Below are 20576 nucleotides of genomic sequence, written 5' to 3'. Positions count from 1 at the left end.
ATTTTCTCCTCCCCCTGTCCTTTCTTTCCTCACCTTTCTTTCCCCTCCTCTTCCTTCTGTGAGGTTGTAACAAAAGAAGTGAATGAGGGACAGAAAGGGATATGAGAATGATTAAGGACAGAAGGAAGAGGGGTGGGATGAGGAGAGGAAAGGAAGACATGGAGAAAGTGAAGGGGGAAAAACGAGGGTGTAATGGAGAAGTGGACTTGGGACACAGCGGGGAGAAAATGTTACGAGGAGGCAGAGAAGAGGATCAAAGAGAGGAGGGGCCTGAAGGAAAATATGATGATCAGGAGAAGGAAGACAGGAGAGGAATAAAAGGAAAAATGAAGAGAAGATGAACAAAAAGAGGACAGGAAAGGAGGAAGAGGGGTTAAAAACCAGGAAGGAAGAAAAGGACGGAGATGGGGGGGGCAGATAGGAGGTGAGAAGGAAAAAACGAGTAGAAGGTCAAGTGAGGCTACAGAGACTCTCTCCATTTCACTCTTTATTATTAGACTGAGGCAGTGCAGCAGGTGATTGGCTGAGCTGTTGGCAAGGGGAGGAGACAGCGAGGATGCTGCACTGTGATTGGCTGGCCTCAGGTCCAAGGGTGGAGAATTCAGTGCAGCGTTTTTAATCCTGTTTCTCCTCCATTCACTCTACTTCTACTTTCCTTCTTTGTCCTTTTATTCGTTCCTCCTTTCTTCCTCATTGTTTTCATACAGTTCTTCGTCACCTTCCTCTACGGCGTTCTTTCTCTTCCAACCCTCTCTTTCCTTCTTCATCACTCCTTCCATTTTTCCCCCCTATTTGCTCCTTCTTTTATCTCCTCCCTTCATCTCTTCCTTTCTTTGCCTCCTCTCCTTGTTTGGTCTCTTGTTCTTTTCCACCTCTTCCTCATTTCACGTTTTTCCTTTCTCTCCATCCACCTGTGAGAATCTCTACCTGTAAATTTACAGAAATATCACTAACGGCCAGGTGTGGTGCTGTAATGTCCCTGAGCAAGGCAGCAGTTGATCAGCCTCTCAGGTTCGGATGAATAGAGATGCTTGTGCAGCTGCAGAGTTGCTGTTCCAGTGAAGTGTCCCCCACACACTCACTTATCATTTCTGTCTTCATCTGTTGTCACTCAGCTTCTCCTTGAAAACCGTCTAAGTACTGCCATTACATTTAACATTAAGCAGTACACTTCATTAAAGTAATAACTGCAGTAACGTGGTGAGAACAGTTCAGAGGCTTGTTCAGAACACTTAAAGACAAATATAGTGTGAGACAGATTATTTAAAACACGTCAGGCGGTTAAAGCCTATAAAGGTAAAATCAAGTTTCAAGTTTCAGTCACTGCACTGACTGTTTTTGTCACTGGAGTCCTGCTGTCAAGTTCGGGGTTCAATTTTATATCAGTCTATCAGTGGACAGCAGACAGTGCTGTGTTTCTGATGTCTCTCCTCCCAATCACACTCTGATTACCCCTCCATGTCTAATTGCTTAGTGGAGGCAGGGGGAGGTGTGTGTGAGGTTTCTTGGGGTGTCTGTCAGGAGGAATGACGATGGATGAGGACACGATGGTTTACATTACTCAGTCTGAAGTGGGTTAAAGTAGAAGAAACATAAAGAGAAGTCTTTTATTCTCTTTGTCCTCTTTCACTGTGCAGGAAAACTGAGCGATTAGGTCGGAAAACTCTATTCATCACATTACAGACAGAGTTTAATGAAACACAGTAATTATAACCATAAATCACCCGAGTTTTAGGAGAGGTTATAGGTGTGGAATGAAGTGATTTAAACGGACAATGCGGGTTGTTTCGAGCTGAAACAGAACTCTGTTTTTCTTTCTATTTTTTTTTTTAGAGAGATCAAATCTTTGTTTTAAAATGAGATAACCCAGCCTTTATTTTGAAAGCAGCTTTTATTAAAGCCAGAACTTTTTCACTTGTATCAGAACCTGACTTATATTTTCAAACAGAATTATTTTACAACCCAACCTTCATTTTAAAAGGTATTCTATTGAAATGAAGCACTTTTAAAAGAAATTATGTTATAACCTTATTTAATTAAGTTCATGTTAGGGACTGGATTTTTTGTTCCAAAACAATGTTTTCTCAGCCTTTATTTTGAAGCTGGAGTTTATTTAGAAATAACCCCTTTTTGTCAGAGCCAGTCCTTCAAAGATTATGTTAATCAGAATCCAATTTGTATAATAACGCATACAAGGAATTTGCTTCAGTCATTGGTTGCTCATGTTGAAGGACTATAATGGTGGAAAGTAACAACATACACCTACTTTTGTTACTGTACTTAGGTATAATTGTTTGTATTGTTTACTTTTTAATCCAAACAAATCTATGGCGAGACATGTTTCACATCACTAAACCAATCGGTGCAGGGAGCCATAGTATGAGTCCCTCTTTCTTTAAGTGAGAGCAGGGCACCTGTAAGTACCTATGTGTATAACACATAGATGATGCATCATAAACAGCTAATCTCACTCTCTGGTCTCTAAAGTAGTCTACTAATAAACTGTTTCCGGTTTAGAACTGACCCCTATTCACATTTTCAAATTTTTACTGGTGAAAGCTAAATAAACACTCGCTGTGGAGCCTTCTCTTTAGTAAATAAGTGTGGCGGGACGTAATATACTGAAACTGTGTGTTGAAGTTCTCCACCTAACAGTAATGTGAAATGTAAACTGGAAGCTAAAAGGGACTAAAAAGCCCTGCAGGGCTGTAAAGATGATAACAATTCTGTATCTTACTAGCTGTTCTGCTACATTAGGCACAGTGGGCAGCTCTGGTCCCCCCGTCAATGCTAAAGTCCTCTTTTTATTTTTAAGTTCTGAACACTGATTTACTGGATGATGACCGCTGTCTTAATTTCAGTGTGATGCAGACTAACAATTAACGCAATGAGAACAGCTTTTCCACTCGGTTCTCTAGGGTTTGGTTGGACTGTTAACATCTTGCAGCTAACGTGTTTCCACATCCTCAGCTCATTTAGGGGAACAGTCAGTGATCTTCCTCTTAGTAATGTTGATGTCACTTTCTTAGAAGCAGCAGTGGTGATTCATTAAATTCCACTGTAGGTCAATTTTTAAAAGACCACTGCACTAACCAAACAACACACATTTCATTATTGAGTGTACTGTTGACTTTTATTTTTTTATTTTTGATCTATTTTAAAATGACCTGTCTTTTAGGATTTGTCTGGTTCCATTGACGATTTGCCCACTGGCACCGAGGTGGCTGTGAGTTCAGGTGCGTCGGGCTCCGGGAGCGTTCAGGGCGACCAGGGCACACCAGCCCGGTCTCCTTTCTCCCCTCACATCTCGCCTCGGCTCCCTCCGCCAACTCGCACTGGGCCCTCACCCTCGCCCTCACCATCCCCTGCTGGGTCCAGCAACCAGTCAAGATCCGGACCATTGTCTCCTAACAACAGTGGCCCAGGTTGGTTTACAGCTGCACACAGCAAGTTACTAAACGAACAAGTCTTAACGAAACTAACCTGTATAAATAAAGTAATAATAAAAAAAATAAAGGAAACAGAAAACGATCATTTTTAATTTCTGCCTAATGGGATTTTTTTTAACTACAAAAATAGTCACCTTTATTCACATTTTTCACTGTCTGACGTCTGAGGGGATTCTTCTGAAGAACCTTTCTGCTGCTGTGTGTGCAGCAAAAACCCTGTGCCAAGTTTGGATTTCAGCTAGTTTTAGCATTTATCCTGAAGCCATAATTTAACATGCTTGCTACTTAGCAATGCTGTATTTTTTTATACAACTTGATATGAAACACAACAAAAGAAAAAGGACCCTGTAGGTTTGTAACAGACATTAACAAAAATATTAACTTTACTTTAATAGAAAATGTTATTTAAAATATTACAAAATAAAATATCTTCTGTTAAGGGAAGTGAAAGAGACTCACAGAGCCGTGGTCCTCAGAGTTTGCACTTCATGCTAAGTATACGTGCTAAATTAACAACTCTGTGTGTCTCTGTCAGGGCCTCAGCTGACCCCTCAGTTTTCTGGTCCCGGACCAGATGTTGGACCTCATTCCTCCCAGTCTGCTATGACTCAGGACAGAGGTAACACCTGTGGATGTGTGTTTTCGACACACTTCTCAGTAATACACTCTGTTGTTTATTAAATGCTCATTTCCTCTGTCTGACTCACTCTGTGATATATCGACTTTGTGTTGCCCAGCTCCCTGCAGCATTCAAACTCAGGCTGCACCTTTTTTTTTCTCAAAAGTGAGACAAGTACTTAATAATCATGCAGTATTTTGACCATATACATTCCAAATTAAAGTGCATTTTCTTACGAGATCTTTTGTTCATAATCTGATTGTATGTAAATCAAATGTATCTGTGAGTTGTCACCAGCTGAGCTTTACTGGCCACAACTCTTTCATCTGTTGGGCATCAGATTTGATTTCAGAAAGATCAGATCCTACGTTTTTAAATACGATGCCTAACTCCTCGTGCTGACACTGGTTGTATCTCTATTGCAATGTTCCTGAGAGCTACCAGCAGCACAATCAAAACCCTCCAGGTGATCCAGAATCCACAGCCACGTCCCACGCGTCACACGCTGTTCATATCTCTGCACTGGTATCATCACGTTCAAAGCTTTGACTCTCACCTATAGAGTGGTCAACTCAACAGCACCTTCCTACCAATGCCAATGAACGATGTCTGGTGGTCCCTACACCACACAGCAAAAGATCCCAAGCAAAACGCCTCAGCTCAGTGGTCCCACAGTGCTGAAAGGAGCTGTTGAATATAGAACTCTCGTACAGCAAGCAGACTGGACAAATCATTTTTTAAGGCTGCTTCAAACTTTCTGTGTATCTGTATCACTTTTTTACATTTTTCAGTCAAATAGAACAAACAAATGAGTGCTGCTTCTTCTTTTTGCCAGTGAGCATGGGACATGTCCATGTGTGTATTTCCAGTTGTATTTGAATTGGAACATTTCCATGGAAAGTATGAATTAAGACTGTGGCCCTCAAAATGTTTGCTTTTACTGGTAAATTTTGTTAAACTTGTCAGGCATTGCTGTGTAAAAAAACTTCCCTCTGTCCAGAACTCCTTGTTCTTTTCACAAAGAGCTATTTTCAGAGACTTTGTCCGTAGTTTTTGGCTTGTCATGCTGCACAATAAATTCGGGACTGATCAGTCCGAAGTTTACAAGTATCTAAAGTGCCTAAAACCTCTGTATCTCTAGATTTAGTTGATTTTTTTTCACACTTCTCCCTTTGCTCACTTTGTCTCTTCAGGCTTCCCTCCCTCAATGCAGCGTGGCACCTCAGGGCCTCAGTTTGGCCCCCAGCAGTCAACACCATCCATGTCCCCTCACCCCGCGCCAGGGGGCCCCATGCACCATGGCTCCTACCAGCAGGGTGGATCGTATGGACAGTACGGACCCCCAGGTATAACTTAATGTAACCTAGGACACAAGTCACTCTAATGAAACCAAGAAAAGTGAATCTCAAAAATGTTTCTTCCTTGTCCTCTGTAGGTAACTACCCTCGGCCCCCTCATTATGGTGGCGCCCCCAGTGCCAACTACCACGGACCTGGCCCAGGCCCTGGCTTGGCCAACAGCCTGGGGTTGAATGCCAGCAGCCCCATGCACGGTCAGGGACCCTCCACCCCAGCTGGTCGAGGACCCGGGCCCGTTGCTGGTGGACGGCCATACCCTGCTGGAGGCAGCACCATGGCCCCCACCTCTCCTGGAATGCCACAGCCTGCTGGGCAAGGAATGGGGCCTCCGGGGCCCAATGCCAGCCGCAAACCTCTCGAGGTTGGCCATAATGCTGGGCCAAGTGCCAACTCCTCATCCTCCATCGCGCCCACTGCCCAGGGGAGGTGAGTTCTTGGAAAATCAGGTTAAAGTCCAGGGAATTTCTGAAAAAGTATCGAAACGAAAACAATCCAGGAGTGTTCACAAAATGTGGAGTTTAATGTGTTTACTTGAACTAGTGATTGTAGTTCCTCCCTCATTAGACTTTTGAGGTTTGTGTGTCACAATCCAAAAAATCTAATTGATCATTTGATACTGCTAAATTTCCAAAGGTTCTGTTGCCTTTCAACTTTCACCATCCCTCCATCCTTCCAGGCCTCCCTTCACTCGTTCGCCTGTCTACCACAACCAGTCCTGGCCTGGGGGTCAACCTGCCCTTTCTTCTACCCTTCACTCCTCCCACCCTCCTCTCCATCATCAACATCACCCTCACCCTCCTCTTCCTCACCCTCCTCACCACTCCCACCAGGCCACCAGTGCTCAGATGCCTTCTGAGCATTATGGGTAGGTTTTGCTACCAGAGCCTGACAGATACTAAAACACAGGCCAGTATCAATCAATGTTGTTTGAGCTCCGTAAATTAACATCTGTTAACTTTACAGAAGGGCTACTGCAACAAACAAAACATGCTGCATGATCTTAGTGAGTTCATGTTGCAGTATGTTTTCAGTATCACAGGGCAAATTGATTATAGGTACTGTTATACTGTACCAGTATTGGACACATTTGATATGTCCAATATTCTTACAAAAAGGAACAATGCCAATGAAAATGTGATGAAAATGTGTCAGGCTCTGCTGCACAGAGACAGGTTATGGGATGTTTTACTAACCTGACGAGCTTCTGTACTCCGACTAATCCTGCATGGCTTCAGAGGAGCAGCTGCTGCTGCTGCATCTTCTCCAGGAAATAAAGCTTTTTTACTTCCACAGCTGCTCCAGCTTAATTTATGCATTTGAAAGTATAATGTAATTTTAAAAAACTCTGCAAACTTGTTTTTGCAGCTCATATAGGAGAAAACTGCTCAGACACAAAATGTATGAACAGAACCATGTCAATGTCCATTTGGACTGAAGTGGCCCAAAAAGCATTAGAACCTTTTGGAATGACTTTGCTTTTTACATTAACTGATCCGCAAATATGATCCCCCAAGTCACCATTGTGTAATTGATTTACTTTAGGGTCATGTCCTGCTTCATCACCAGCTTCTGCTGGGCTTCAGCTGGTAGCTGGCTTCAGGAAGTTTGGAAATTCTTACAGCTGTATTCAATATTCAGCACTTAAACAGTGCCTTGATTCCTGGAGGACCACAAGCACGGTATCTAAAGAAGTTTGTCACAGTGAGCAAACAAAATGAGGCAAAATGTTATGGAGCTAAATCAGAGGTACAAGAAAATCTGGTACAGAGGACTGCAGACAGCATGCTGTAAACATTCATCCAGCCCACCTTACCTGCTGCTGAGCTCTTTCACCAGCCTGTGAAGACCAGAACACGTATCCCTCTTCAGACCTTTTCTGTCTTTGTCCGTTGCATTTTCCAGCTGTATTTGTCTCTGTTAACTGCACAGGAGGCTGGAAAAAGGCTTTCATCTTAATCTTCTTCCTCAGCAAAACATTCTGCATGTGAGCTGCCACCTCACCACTTTGATGTCCTCTCATAATAATAATTAAACTAGTGTTTCTTCCATGGTGTCCAGGCAGGGCAGCTATCCAGGCATAGCTTCGATGGGAGGAATCGGCCCCGGAGGCCCTGGAGTTCCTTACATTCAGCAACCAGGCAGCAACTCTGAGAGGATGATGCCACAGGGACCTCCCTACAACACCCAGCCCTCAGGTTGGACTATAAATCATTACGCCTTTCCAAAATCAATTTGATGGGGGGTAGTATTAGGAGTATTTTTGGAGTAATTGCCTTCATTTGAAAGTGGTTGCGTTGCTTTTGTCTTCCAGGCCCCATGATGATGGCAGCAGAAGGGATGGGCACTCATCCTGATGCCAAGCAAAGAGTTGAGCTCAGCAAGGAGTGCGTTGGTCCTGCCACTGAACAAGCCAAAAAAAAGGTGCGTCCTTTGTCTCTGTTAACAAGACACAATGGCTGTTTGCCTTTGAGCTTCCACTGCGCCATGTTGTTCTCTTCCAGAATGCTCTGACAGATGCATGTGTGCTTAACCTATTGCAAGAATGCGCCTTAACAGCTCTGATGCAGAATGGCAGTATTGAGATTTTTTTTATGGGGGTGGGGGAAAACTGATATTTTGACCTCTTACGTTGTGCTAAAGTGGAGCTTACATGAAGCGCGCTCTGACATTTTCAGCAAATTTCACTCCCCCTTTGATGTTGGGTTTCTATTGAGAAAGTCGTACATGCACATGTATATTTCTGCAGATACATGAGGCCTTCCCCACATCCTCCTCCTTTTTTAAACTTAGAATTCAGGCAAACTCTAAAATGTCGTCGTGATCCTTGACATAGCCGCATATATAGTACATGCTATTTCTAACTTGTTTCTGTGTCAGAACGGCAATAAAGGTTTCGTGTCAGTACTTTTTCAGTAACTTTAGTTACTGATAGTTCGTGAGGGGACTTTCCCGATGTTGATCCTGAATTTGATTTGGATGCCACCTGGGAAAATAGTAAAGATCCCTCCTTTAATCCAGACCACCAGCCTATAATAATGATCAGAGGCCATATTTACCAGCTTGCAAAGCTGCATCTTATAGGTGAATTTAATTATCCACAGTGCACCTAGTCTCTCATTTTTGGAACAAAGAAAGACACCATGTGTCAGAGACAGATCCTCTTAAACTGGTGCAACTGCTATGAAGAAGATGGGAGCCACTAGCTGGAAGCCTCCACACACAATCCAGTACAACATCAAGAAATGCTGCTAATGAGAAAATAGCATCTGTCACGGGTTTGAAAGCAGCTAGTAGAAGTCATATTGACCTCTCAACTTGTCAGTGCAGTCTGTTCGTTCCAACCAGGAGAGGTTCCACAAAAAAAGATTCCCCTCTTCAGTATACACTCGACTGTATTGATTAGTTTGTTTCCAGCAGCACGGCGTTTGTTACACCCTTCGTTATTTTGTCGGGGTTTGCACTGGTTTGGAAGTGTTACTGAAACCCAAAATAAACAAGTTCCCGCCAACATGAGCGAGAGTTCCTCCGACGCAGCTCCTGTTTTCGTCTTCCCCTGCTTGTTTCTTCTTGTTTTGTTCACTTTCCATGTGTTTTGTGAGCTTAGACTTCTCCTCGCTGCTCTCTCTTGATTTGCCTGTCCTCATTATCCAGTAGTCAGCCTTGATCACAGCTGCCACCGATCTGTGTCTGGCAGTTGGGGCCGATGTGAGATGACTGAGCTTTGTCTCTAGTTTATCTGATGGGAACTGGCTGCTTTGTTTCTGCAGTTTGTCGACGAGTTTCAACAGCATGGCTTTGTGTTTCTCCACACTGCAGAGGTGGTGCTGCTGCTAATTTCTGCTTCTTTTTGTGTAGTGCAGAAGCGGTTTGATGCTCCGCAGGTTAGGTGTCGTATCTGTTCATGTCGGCTGTCAGGGAAACTTCAAAATAGATGTGAGACAACAAGAAAGTGTGGAAGTGTTGAAGTGTAGATACTCAGTTGGCTGCTATAATTCACAGAAATTTCCCTGTTTTCCCAGATAACTCGATTTGGAGTACAGAATAACAGTAACATGTAGTGAAGGCTGAGGCAGAGGTGTGTGCTGACTGAGTTGTATTTTTGGTTTTGATCAGGAATCTGTCTACTACTAAAAGAAGGTAAAACTATGACATTTAAACTTTTATTCAGTGAGACTGAATCAGGTTCTATAAATGCCGCACAGCTTTAGTTCTTTCCTTTTTAAAGGATGATTTTCTCTCGTAGAAGTGATGTAAACCTTCTTATTCACATCGAGGTAAACTGACCTCATTGTTGGTCTGGTGATTGTAATGCTGTGTTCACAAGGTTGTTTAGCCACCGGCAAATACACCAACAATGTCCACAATTTGTTTTTACAAGTCACTCTTTTTTTTTCCTGCGGCAATAGCTTTCATTACAATATGTGTCTCACACACATAGTAATTTAGGAAACAGAGACCATGGCAACCAGCTTTTCCTGCTTGGGTTAAAGTTCCTTCATCTCAGGTATTAAACCCACTACGCTGGGTTAACACGGACAGTGATTCGCAGCTTTCTCTCTCCAAGGGATTTGTCGTTGATAAGTACTTGGGTAGCAGGATTCTGCACTTTGAAATGAACAGCACCAGTCTGCTGCTTGGTCAACTTTAAAAACAGATGTAGGAAATTTTACCAATCTGTGCTGTAATCTGAGCGTTTGTTGGGGTGGGGGGGGGTGTTTTCAGCTGTTAAAACTGTTTGATTAGTTAGAACTGTTCCTGGGATTTGACAGACCAGAGCAGGACTATAAATTAATCATTTGAAGCAGCCACAGTCAGACATTGTTCTTCTATGTGTTGGTGTTCGCTGTGTTACTTAATGAGCCTGTCCATCCACTGCTACATTCTAATTGCTGTCTGAAGCCGGTTCCTCTGCTCAGCTTCTGCTTGTTTGCCATGTGAATGTCTTCATAAGTTTGTGCTTCGAAACTAAAACCAGAAGACAGATTTGTCTCTTTATTTTTAAGACTTCTGTCTGGACACACAAACATCTCCCCTCACCACTTGGATCTTCTGTGTGTGTCTATATGTGTGTGTTTTGTATCACAGGACAGCTACAGCTCTCAGTGTGTGTCCCAGCCCCCCACTCCCTCCCCCATGTCCCCCAGCTCAGCTAGTCTATCCTCCTGTCACGGGGAGGACAGTGATAGCATTAGCAGCCCTGCCTGGCTCAAGACATCGACCAGCCCTGTAAGTGCCACAAAGCACAGCGCCGGATTTTTGTGTGTATTCAAAAAAGATTCTCAGGGTTCTACGGTGTGTAAATATCAAATCTGCTTTTAGATATGTTTTCCCAAATTTTAGACGGGCATTGTTTCTGAAATTCTAAGTGTGTTCCTCTGAAGTTGTGCCACCGTAGAGCCCTGCTCTCTGCTGCTGATGTGTGAAAACCTCATAGCTCCACATTTAGAATATTTATTGATCCTAACACCAGTGGACCCTGTCAAATCCCTAATGTTGAATTTATGCAGCTGTCCATTCACAAAGTGGGACTTTTCGGAGATGCACGGTTTTCATTGGACAAAGCAGCATTTTGCTTGCATCTGATTTCTTGTAAAGTACAATAGCTGCTTTTTGTAAAGTAAATGTTTTGCTTCGTTATATGGTTTTGAACATGTTTATTGTGAGAGATTCTCATTTTATAAAACAGGGTGACAGCAAGCACACATAATGCTAATGAAATACTGCCACTCAGAGTAGTGTTTTGCTGTTGGCATGAGAGTCAATTTATTAAATACTGCTGCATAAGTTAATGTGTCAAGCTTTGCCACAAATTGAAGCAGTAGCAGTCCACTGGATTCTAAACCAAGGTCGTACTACGAAGTCTGTTAAAGAAGTAACTTACTCAGTGTTGAAAGGAATTATTTTTAAAACCAGCTTAATTCTTAGGCAAGTTTTTTTTTCATGAATTAATACCAGGATTTAAGCTCAGTTGGACCCTCCACAACCCCCCTGCTAAACACTAGCAAAGAGTACATTAGCTGGTGTTTGAGCAAGAAGCTGGTCTGAAACACTTTGTATATAATAGGTCTAGATGGTCAGCTAGAGGTGAATGATGCTGTGTTACAGTTAACTCGGGGGGATCATAAGGAGATTTTAACAAACACCACATCGACTTCTTGTCATTGATGGAACATGGTTTCAATTCAAGAAAAAGTCAAAGAATTGACAAATGTGTTACCCACATTTTTGACTCTTGAAAATGTGTACTCTTGTATAAACCCTGTTTTAATGAGAAGGTCTCATAATGTGAGCTGTGACGGTGTCCTTCCCCTCTTTAAAACCTTGCTGTTGGTAACTGGAATGAACTCTGTGTCATCAGACATCTGTGTGGTTTCTTTTGTTTTTATTGCCGACTGTGTCCCACAGTGCTACTCAAACTCATCACTCATTTCTACCCAGTTTTATCCATTGCATAATCCTGGAGGGACTGGAAATGATGTGATCCTAACAGTTATTTAATCCAGTCCCTTGTGAAAGCAGTGAAACACTGCACTTTAAAAACCTCAAAGAAAACAAAAACGTTGCAATGTCGATCAAATTGTGTTTTTAACAGAAGCTTTTGTAAAATCTGGCATTTTAGTTTGCAACAATCCAATTGTATTAAACCTCTGATCAATATCATTTTAGTAATGAACTGTTAATCTCAAAATACAACTGCTTCCTTACAGGTTATAAAGAAGGAAGGGATTGAACCTATTACTCTGCATTATTAGGAATGGATTCAAACAAACTTAACTAATCACCATGAGCTTTGTTGTGATTTTGCAGACGTTATAATGACTGAGTTTTTAGAACAACTCTGTGTTCTGAAAAGCAGAAAAGCTCACTGTTTAAGAACATCTGAGCACAGCGGTGTGGGGTTGGGTAGCACTGTTGTTTTGTGTAACTGTTGCGTGGGACTCTACCATATTGAATAAAACCGGTTTTACTTGTTTTTATGATTAATCACTCAGTTGTTACTTTTGCCATTTTATGGCAAAACATTTGAACAGTTGATGGTTCCAGCTTCTCAAATGTGATAAAATTAGTGTTTATCTGTTTATTGTTACAATAAATTACATATATATATATAATATAATTTCTTTGTTATCAGATTTATATTACATTATATCCACAGTGGATATAAGACATTTGAAGACATCATGTTGGACTCTGGGAAACTTGTGGATATTTTCATTTCCACTGAATGTTTTGTTAAGCATGCAGATAGTCAGAACACGTAAAATAGCTTTGCTTTAACATTTCTGCTGGAAATGTTTTATTGAGAGTAGCTTAATTGAAAAAAAGCATCAAAGTGTCTGGAGTTAATCAATGAATGATTATATAGGTTTTTAACAGAGAATGTGTTTAAATCAAGATTAAAATAGTGAAAGGTTGTGAAAATGGTGGAAACATTCAAGAGCTCCCAATTAGCATCAAAGGTCCAGAGGAAGACACAGAAGTAAGGTGTTTATGTTTGAAAGGTTTGAACCATCATGTTTTTTTCCAATAAGTTGTTGGTTGTGAATGTTTTGTTGTTAAAGTAATCTTCTGTTTCTTTACTGGCAAATCAGTCGGCAAAAATCTTTAATAAATGAACTGATTCCAGGATCAGACTCCGGTGGCTGAACCTTTAGTCTGTGGACAGCCTTAGTACGAAAATCACTCTGTGACAACTGGGCAGCTGGTAAACTGGTTATTTGTCATTGGGTCATATAGTGCTTTGTTCTGTAAAGCTGATGGTGACTGTTTCCTTCATGTCTTGGTCTCTCCAGAAGCCCAGTGTGTCCACCATGACCAACGAGAAAATCACCCGGCTGTACGACATGGGTGCTGAGCCCGAGAGAAGGATGTGGGTGGACAGGTACCTGTCCTTCATGGAGGAGAGGGGAACCCCGGTCCCTAACCTGCCCGCTGTCGGGAAGAAGCCGCTGGACCTATGTAGACTCTACTTGGCTGTCAGAGAGATTGGAGGACTGGCCATGGTGAGACAATGATTCGATCAGACTTTACACAAATACCCTGCGGTCGTATATCGTTAACACTGAACCTTTGCCTGTATGGTGAACCAATGAAATCCTGTAGCACTTATTGTATATAAAAGGCAAAAGTTTTAACATCTCAATGTGCTGATTGTTTTCTTGATCAAATGTTTGGTGTATAAAATGTCACAAACCATGAAAAACAGGTTAAAACATGAAAAATAAGAAATGCTTTGTTAACATTTTGGATTAAAACAAGTAATAATAAAACAAGCTTCTTTTCGTTAACTAATTGAGCAATCTGTTAATCTGGGGATGATGGATAATTTCATTTCCTCCCACTCTCAGGTGAATAAGAACAAGAAGTGGAGGGAGTTGTCATCACTATTAAATGTGGGCACATCCAGCAGCTCAGCTAGCTCTTTGAAGAAGCAGTACATCCAGTACCTGTTTGCCTATGAGTGTAAGGTGGAGCGAGGAGAGGAGCCTCCACCTGAGGCCCTGGGGCCCACAGGAGATGCGAAGAAACCTCCGTCACTGCAGACCAAAATCCAGCCGCCCTCCCCAGGTGAGGAATCCCTTCTTCTATTTCAACCGTTTACCTGTAACCTTGGGCTGTGCATAACCTGAACTGTGAACTTTTGAAGTAATAAAATTAAGTGTAATGTAGTGGATCCCACAAGTCCTGCAAATAAGCATATTAAGGTCTTTTATACCCTAAATAAATAAAAGAAAGAAATGGAGAGATTTTACAGGAAAAGAGAAACTCATTATGATTAGTATAAAGAGATTTGACCTGGTGCTGTTTTCTACTATGAATATTTTTCCCCCACTTTGTGCTGTCAAGAAAAAGAACTCCTACAACCGCAGAAATCACAAGTTGTTTCCATCTCTCTGTTTACAACTTTGGTTTGCATCAACTGAACGTGTCACTATGTGCCCGGGGAGTGTTTGGAGATGAAGATGAGCAGCATAATTCTCTAATGAATTATTAAATTAATTCAAAATGATTCATGATTTTACTGAGAATGATTCCCTCCGACTTTAACTTTAAGTGATGCAGAAAATACTTTAAGTGAAAACAGTGATTTGACAGACGTGTTTTAATGATGCCACAGCGGCAGAAATCTCTTCAGCAGCTGATTATGTAACTCAGGATCAGCATGAGATGTCAGGCGGGGGAGGACAGTGTGACTAAAACCATATAAACATCAGTGACCTCAACCTGACCCAGTTTCCCACGATACTTTGTCTTTCTCTCTCTCTCTCTCACCCACACACACAGTAATTCTGTTCACTCAAAACAAGCTTAATGTACAAATATGGTACATGTATTGTCAACCACACAAAAATAAAGTACATTTTCTGGTGCAAAAGCTCTTTCAGTTGTTGATTGACGTGATTCTCATTCAAACGTGTCTGAATAACTGTACTGTAAAGTGGCAAGACAACATGTAAACTGTGTTTTCAGCAGCTTTTCTGTCTGCTCTGTATTTCTGCAGCCAACTCTGGCTCCTTGCAGGGCCCCAACACTCCTCAGTCCAGCAGCAGCTCCCTGACTGAGGCCCCTGGAGATCTGAAGCCCCCGACCCCAGTCTCCACTCCCCACAGCCAGATGGCCCAGCAGACAGGAAACAGGTAGGGAATGAACTTCAATACTAAATGTAACTGCTAAAACTCTCCAACATAGCCACAGAATATACACTCACTGGCCACTTTATTAGGTACAACTTTCCATTAACTCATTGATGGAAATATCTAATCAGCCAATCACATGGCAACAAGTCATTGCATTTAGTCATGTAGACATGGTTAAGACGAGCTGCTGAAGTTCAGAGCATGAGAATCAGGAAAAAAGGTGATTTTGTGTTCTCTGGGCATAAATGGCTTTTTGAGGTCAGAGGAAAGTGGACAGACTGGTTTGAACCACAAATACCCACAAATTATAAGCAATGAATGCAGAAGAGCATCTCTAAAAGCAAAACTCGTCGAACTTTGAAACGGATGGGCTACAGCCACAGAAGACCCCAGCAGGTGCCTCTTGTGTCAGCTAAAAACAGGAAAGTGAGGCTATAATTCACAAGGGCTCCACAAAATTAGAAGATTGGAAACCATTGCCTGATCAGATGAGTCTCAATTTCTGCTGTGACATTGAGATAGTAAAGTCAGAATATGGTGAAAGCATGATCCATTCTGTCTTGTACCACAGTACAGCGTAGTGGTAGTGGAGGTGGTGGTTGTGTAATAGTGTGGGGAAAAATGTCCTTAGCACAGTTTTGGCCCCTTGGTAACAGTTGAGCATTGTTTGAAAGTCACAGCAAACCTGAGCATTGATGCTAATGTCTTTTCCTTTACTTCCACTGTCTGCCCATCTTCTGATGGTTAATTTTAGCAGCTAATCTCAAACTGGCTTATTGAACACAACAATGAGTTTACGCTACTAAAATGGCGTTAACAGTCAAAAGCTGTACAATAGGTTTAAAAGGATTAAATGTAGGGCCTCATTTTCTGTTGTGGTTCCCTCTCAGGAATGTTGGAGGAGTGAGTGTCCAGGATCCGTTTTCTGAGGGTAGTGATCCAGCTTTCCACAATAAACGAGGCGCAGGGCCCAGTGGCACCCCCTACCAACAGGGAGGAGGCCCAACAGAGCCATCAATGAGGATACAGTACGATGCTAACAAAGACCCTTATGGAGTACCAAGGAAAGGTCAGTGCTGGGAACTTGAGGAACATTGCACATACCTTTTTTAAAAGTGTGTGTTTGTTACAGAGAAGTGTTGCACGCTTGTTAAAATATTCAATTAAAGCTAATGTGTGGCTGCAATTTTGAGTCTGAGTCAATAAAATCAATGAGACATCTTCCAACGTTATATAATTTTTGCCCACTATCACTTGCATTATAAAAAAAGTCGCTATGAAGAGGAGGGCTGATGACAGCGAGTGGCACCTTGTTGTGACAGTGAACATGTCTTTTGAGCACAGGAAATACCTGCTGCTTCTGGATGATTTAAACCTCAACTGTTTAATCACACGCCAAGTTTAAGATTCAAAGAACTTTGCAAAGTTACAGCTGGTCTGTGGTCAAAGCAACCACATTGACATAAATATATGTACATTTTTTACTTTTTGTAGTTTATTAGATAAAAATCAAATGAATTAAATGACTAAATAATGAATTAGGTTTTGAGAACAATAACTTTTTTTTTTTTTCAATTAAATTGTCCTGATCTGTTTCTCGCCAGTTCCAGGTCCAGGGCCCAGTGAGGCCTTTGGTCCCAGCCACATGCCCAGTGGTGCTATGCAGGACATTTACCCCCGTGGGCCGCCCTCTGGGCCCCTGACAGGAATGGGCCCCAGATCTCAGTACCCTTACGGCCCTAGCTATGAGCGGAGGTAAGATATTTGTCAAATTACTTTGTCTGCACATTCACAGCCAAATATGTTATGATGCACATTTTTCAGGGATTGTTTTTTGTTGGTTTTTTTTTTGTCCTGCAGGCCAGACCATGTGATGGGTCCAGAGGGAGGCATGGCGCCACCTGGAGGTCAAAACAGCATGGGTGTATCTGGAAATGAAGCTGGCATGTATGTAACCAACAGATATACCCACCAGAGGTGAGAGGAGGTTTGAGAGAACAGTATTTTAACTTTTATGATGGAGTTTTACATGTTGTCTGTTTGCAGTGTGTTAATAAAGTTTGACCCCACCTTTTCAGGCATGGACATGACGGTTATGGACAGCAATATCCTCACAGCATGGCCTATAGTTCTCATCAGCCCCTGTATCCTCAGCAGCAGGTGAGCCATTAACCTGCAGAGTAGAGTCCTTTATCAGAGATAAAGGACGGGTTCAGAGGTTCAGGATCTATCAGGTTTATATTAAAACAGTATTGACGTGTTCTGGAGTAACCCAGAATAGGTCTTGATCATTATAAGTGGCTCTGAAGCATACAGTTTTTATTTGACCCATTACAAATGATATAACTGACTGATGAGGTCCTGATTAAGCACTTCTGGTCTTTGTGTGTCTGCAGGGCTACAAGCGGCCGATGGATGGGTTTTACCCCCCCTCTAAGCGTCATGAGGGGGATGGGTTTGGCGTGCAGCAATACGGATCTCAGCAGCCCGACATGTTTGGCCCCTATGGAGCAGGAGGAGGAGGTGGTGGCTATATGGGCCCTGAACGGCGCCCAGTCCAGGGCCAGTATTCGTATCCGTACAGTCGAGACCGCCAGGGGGGGCCCCCGCCACACAGCATGATGGGCTCTGGACCCCCACCGGTGTCTGGGGAAGGGCCGCAGGCCAACATGTGGCACCCGAGGACAGAGATGGGCTACACATACAACCGACATGGTCAGGGGCCCCACTACCCTGGTATAAATCAAGGGGATGACCAGGAGGGCAGGGCCCCCCAGGATAACCAGTGGCCACCCAGTCATCCAGGCCAGCGCCAGCCGCCCTTCCCCCCTCAATCCTCTTCCTCATCCTCCCCTTCCATGCCCCCCCTCCCTTCCAGGCAGCCCCCCTCTTCATTCCAGGCCACACCCACTGTCCCTAACCATGTGACCCGCTCTCACAGCCCTTCCTCTTTCCCCCGGCCAATGGGGGGCTCTCTTTCCCCAAACAGCACCTCTTACCTGCCCTCCATGAAGAAGCCTGGTGTCCCCCCTGGCCCTCCACCTGCTTCAGGTCTCCCCCTCATCCATAGAGCGGTCAGCTTCCCCCCTAGCTCTGTGGAGGCCACCCTCCCCAAACTGAAGCCCAGAAGGAGGCTCACAGTCAAGGACACAGGTCAGTCTCTCAACACACATTCAGCTCTGTGCTGTTGTGTTTCCTGCTGCTCTTTAACTCTGTGATTGATCCAATTAGGAACCCCGGAGGCATGGCGAGTGATGATGTCACTGAAGTCCGGCCTGTTAGGAGAGAGCACCTGGGCCCTGGACACCATCAACATCCTGCTGTTCGATGACAGCACTGTGGGCTCCTTCAATCTCACACAGGTCAGACAATTCTTCTTAAAATGTTTGGGGGGTTGGGGCTGTCACTCGCTCTTTCTCAGAAATGTTGGATATGATCTTTTAATCAACATCACTCCTTCACTTCATGAGATGAAGTTCCTGCAGCAAGGGAAGTTCCTGTATCTCCACTTACAGGTTGGAGGCTGTAGTAGAGTGCAGGTGTGACTGTTCCATGTTGGTAATAAAGTGAGTGGAAAGAGTTTCTCTGATCTTCTCCTGTCTCCCTGCAGCTGCCTGGTTTCCTAGAGCTCATTGTGGAGTATTACCGCCGCTGCCTCATCCAGATCTTCGGCATACTGGAGGAGTACGAGGTGGGAGCTGAGGGCCAGAGGACCCTCCTGGGACCCCTGTCCAACCACCCTGAGGAGCTGGAGACTCCAAAGGAGCCACCAGCTTCCACCTCCATGTCTAACAGGCAGTCAACGGAGGAACAGGGGACACAGAGGTTATCAGTAGAGCAGGTGGAAGGGAAATCGCCACTAGTCACAGCTGTGTCCACAATCAATGCAGAGGACAAGGGGAAAGATAGCAAACCTGTTCTCAAAGAGGAGGTGGAGATGAAGCGGGAACATGAGGAGCAGGCAGAGCCCCAGCCCTACCAGGCAAGCAAATACGACAAGCTGCCAATCAAGGTAGAGGAAAGGGGGGAGCAGTGGCAGGAGGTGGAGCAGCGGTGGACAGAGCTGAGGCAACCAAACGGCTTTATCAGCGGCCTCCTGCACTGGAAGGCCGGAGGAGGGGACTCTACCTCTTACATCCAGACACACTTTGAACGCCGCACAGGAGACTTTATGCCCCCCAGTCCAGCAGAGAGGGAGGAGAAGTGGAAGGGAGGAGGCCAGGGTAGGGAGGAGGTGGAGGAAAACCTGCCGTGCGGGGAGGAAACACCACGTGAAACAGAACAAGGTAAAGACATAAAGGAAGAGGGAGGTGTGGGATCAGTGATTTTAAGATAAACAAGAAACTATTCTTATTATTTTATTGAATAAATAAGTAAATTAGTCAGCATTTGTCAAGTCTTAATCTGACGTTTAAAAAAAAAGTACATGGAAATCAAATTTATACAACATGGGTAAATAGAGATGGGGGTGTTTTTTCTTAATATGCTGTATATTTGAACTATTCATGGTACAAACTAAAGTTTTATGTATGACAGCAAAATATTTGTATTCCTTTTTGTCAGACACTGGTTTGATTTCATAAGTGAAACATAACCAAATGTGCAACAATACAGGAAATATTTCTCAAAAATATGATTCTTCTAATACAAACCACAATTCCAAAAAAGTTGGGATGATGTGTAAAACATAAATAAAAAAATAATACAATGATTTGCAAGTCTCATCATCCCATATTGTATTCACAATAGACATTTAAACAACATTTCAGATGTTGAAACTGAGAAAAAACTGAAAAATATTAGCTCAATTTGAATTTAATGGCAGCAACACATCTCAAAAAAGTTGGAAGATGGTGATATTTACCATTGTGTAGCTTCCCCTCTTCTTTTAACAACCGTCTGTGAACATCTGGGAAGTGAGGAGACCAGTTCCTGGAGTTTAGGAGAGGAATGTTGTCCCATTCGTTTCTGATGCAGGATTCTAGCTGCTCAACAGTTCTGGGCCTTTGTAGCTGGATCTTTCATTTTATGATGCACCAAATGTTTTCTATTGGTGAAAGGTCTGGACTGCAGACAGGTCAGTTCAGCACTCGGACTCTTCTCCTATGAAGCCCTGCTGTTGTGGGAGCATATGTGGCTCTAAAACATCAATCAATGCTGAAAATGTACTTTTCAGCGTTGATGTCTTTCCAGATGTGTAAGCTGGCCAGGCTATAGGCATTAATGCACCTCCATACCATCAGAGATGCAGGTTTTTGAAGTGCCCGCTGATAAACCAGATGGTCCCTCTCCTCTTTAGTCTGCAGGACATGGCGTCCATTGTTTCCCAAAACAAATGTACATTTAGTGTATTCTAAACACAGAATAGTTTTCCATTTTACTACAAGGAACCCTGTGGCGTTTGCGTATCGTGTTCACATATGACTTCTTCGTATGGCTTTGTGGCGACTGTAGTGCAGGAAGCGGTAGAGCGGTTGTCTACCAGTCCCGCAGTTGTTGGTTTGATCTTCGG

The 20576-nt window shown here is 43.2% G+C and overlaps 1 protein-coding gene across 3 annotated transcripts in view; it reads left to right on the top strand.

The window, feature by feature from the left end:
- Nucleotides 1-20576, top strand: part of arid1b (AT-rich interactive domain 1B) — a 40128-nt gene that overhangs the window by 14180 nt on the left and 5372 nt on the right. The window contains exons 5-22 of one of the 3 annotated variants that reach the window (XM_067481093.1): nt 3179-3425; nt 3985-4068; nt 5262-5414; nt 5504-5852; nt 6103-6291; nt 7485-7621; nt 7738-7847; nt 10512-10652; nt 13220-13429; nt 13775-13994; nt 14929-15064; nt 15955-16133; nt 16669-16819; nt 16925-17041; nt 17143-17224; nt 17461-18217; nt 18296-18426; nt 18675-19350. In XM_067481093.1, the coding sequence (XP_067337194.1) occupies nt 3179-3425; nt 3985-4068; nt 5262-5414; nt 5504-5852; nt 6103-6291; nt 7485-7621; nt 7738-7847; nt 10512-10652; nt 13220-13429; nt 13775-13994; nt 14929-15064; nt 15955-16133; nt 16669-16819; nt 16925-17041; nt 17143-17224; nt 17461-18217; nt 18296-18426; nt 18675-19350 (4069 nt within the window). The remainder of the gene's footprint in view (nt 1-3178; nt 3426-3984; nt 4069-5261; nt 5415-5503; nt 5853-6102; nt 6292-7484; nt 7622-7737; nt 7848-10511; nt 10653-13219; nt 13430-13774; nt 13995-14928; nt 15065-15954; nt 16134-16668; nt 16820-16924; nt 17042-17142; nt 17225-17460; nt 18218-18295; nt 18427-18674; nt 19351-20576) is intronic. The other 2 variants (XM_067481095.1, XM_067481094.1) reach the window with 2 other exon arrangements.

The sequence above is a fragment of the Channa argus genome, chromosome 17, assembly GCF_033026475.1.
Source record: "Channa argus isolate prfri chromosome 17, Channa argus male v1.0, whole genome shotgun sequence".
Taxonomy (NCBI): domain Eukaryota; kingdom Metazoa; phylum Chordata; class Actinopteri; order Anabantiformes; family Channidae; genus Channa; species Channa argus.
The sequence above is the reverse complement of the archived record's forward strand: the minus strand, read 5'-3'. Positions and strand labels throughout refer to the sequence as shown.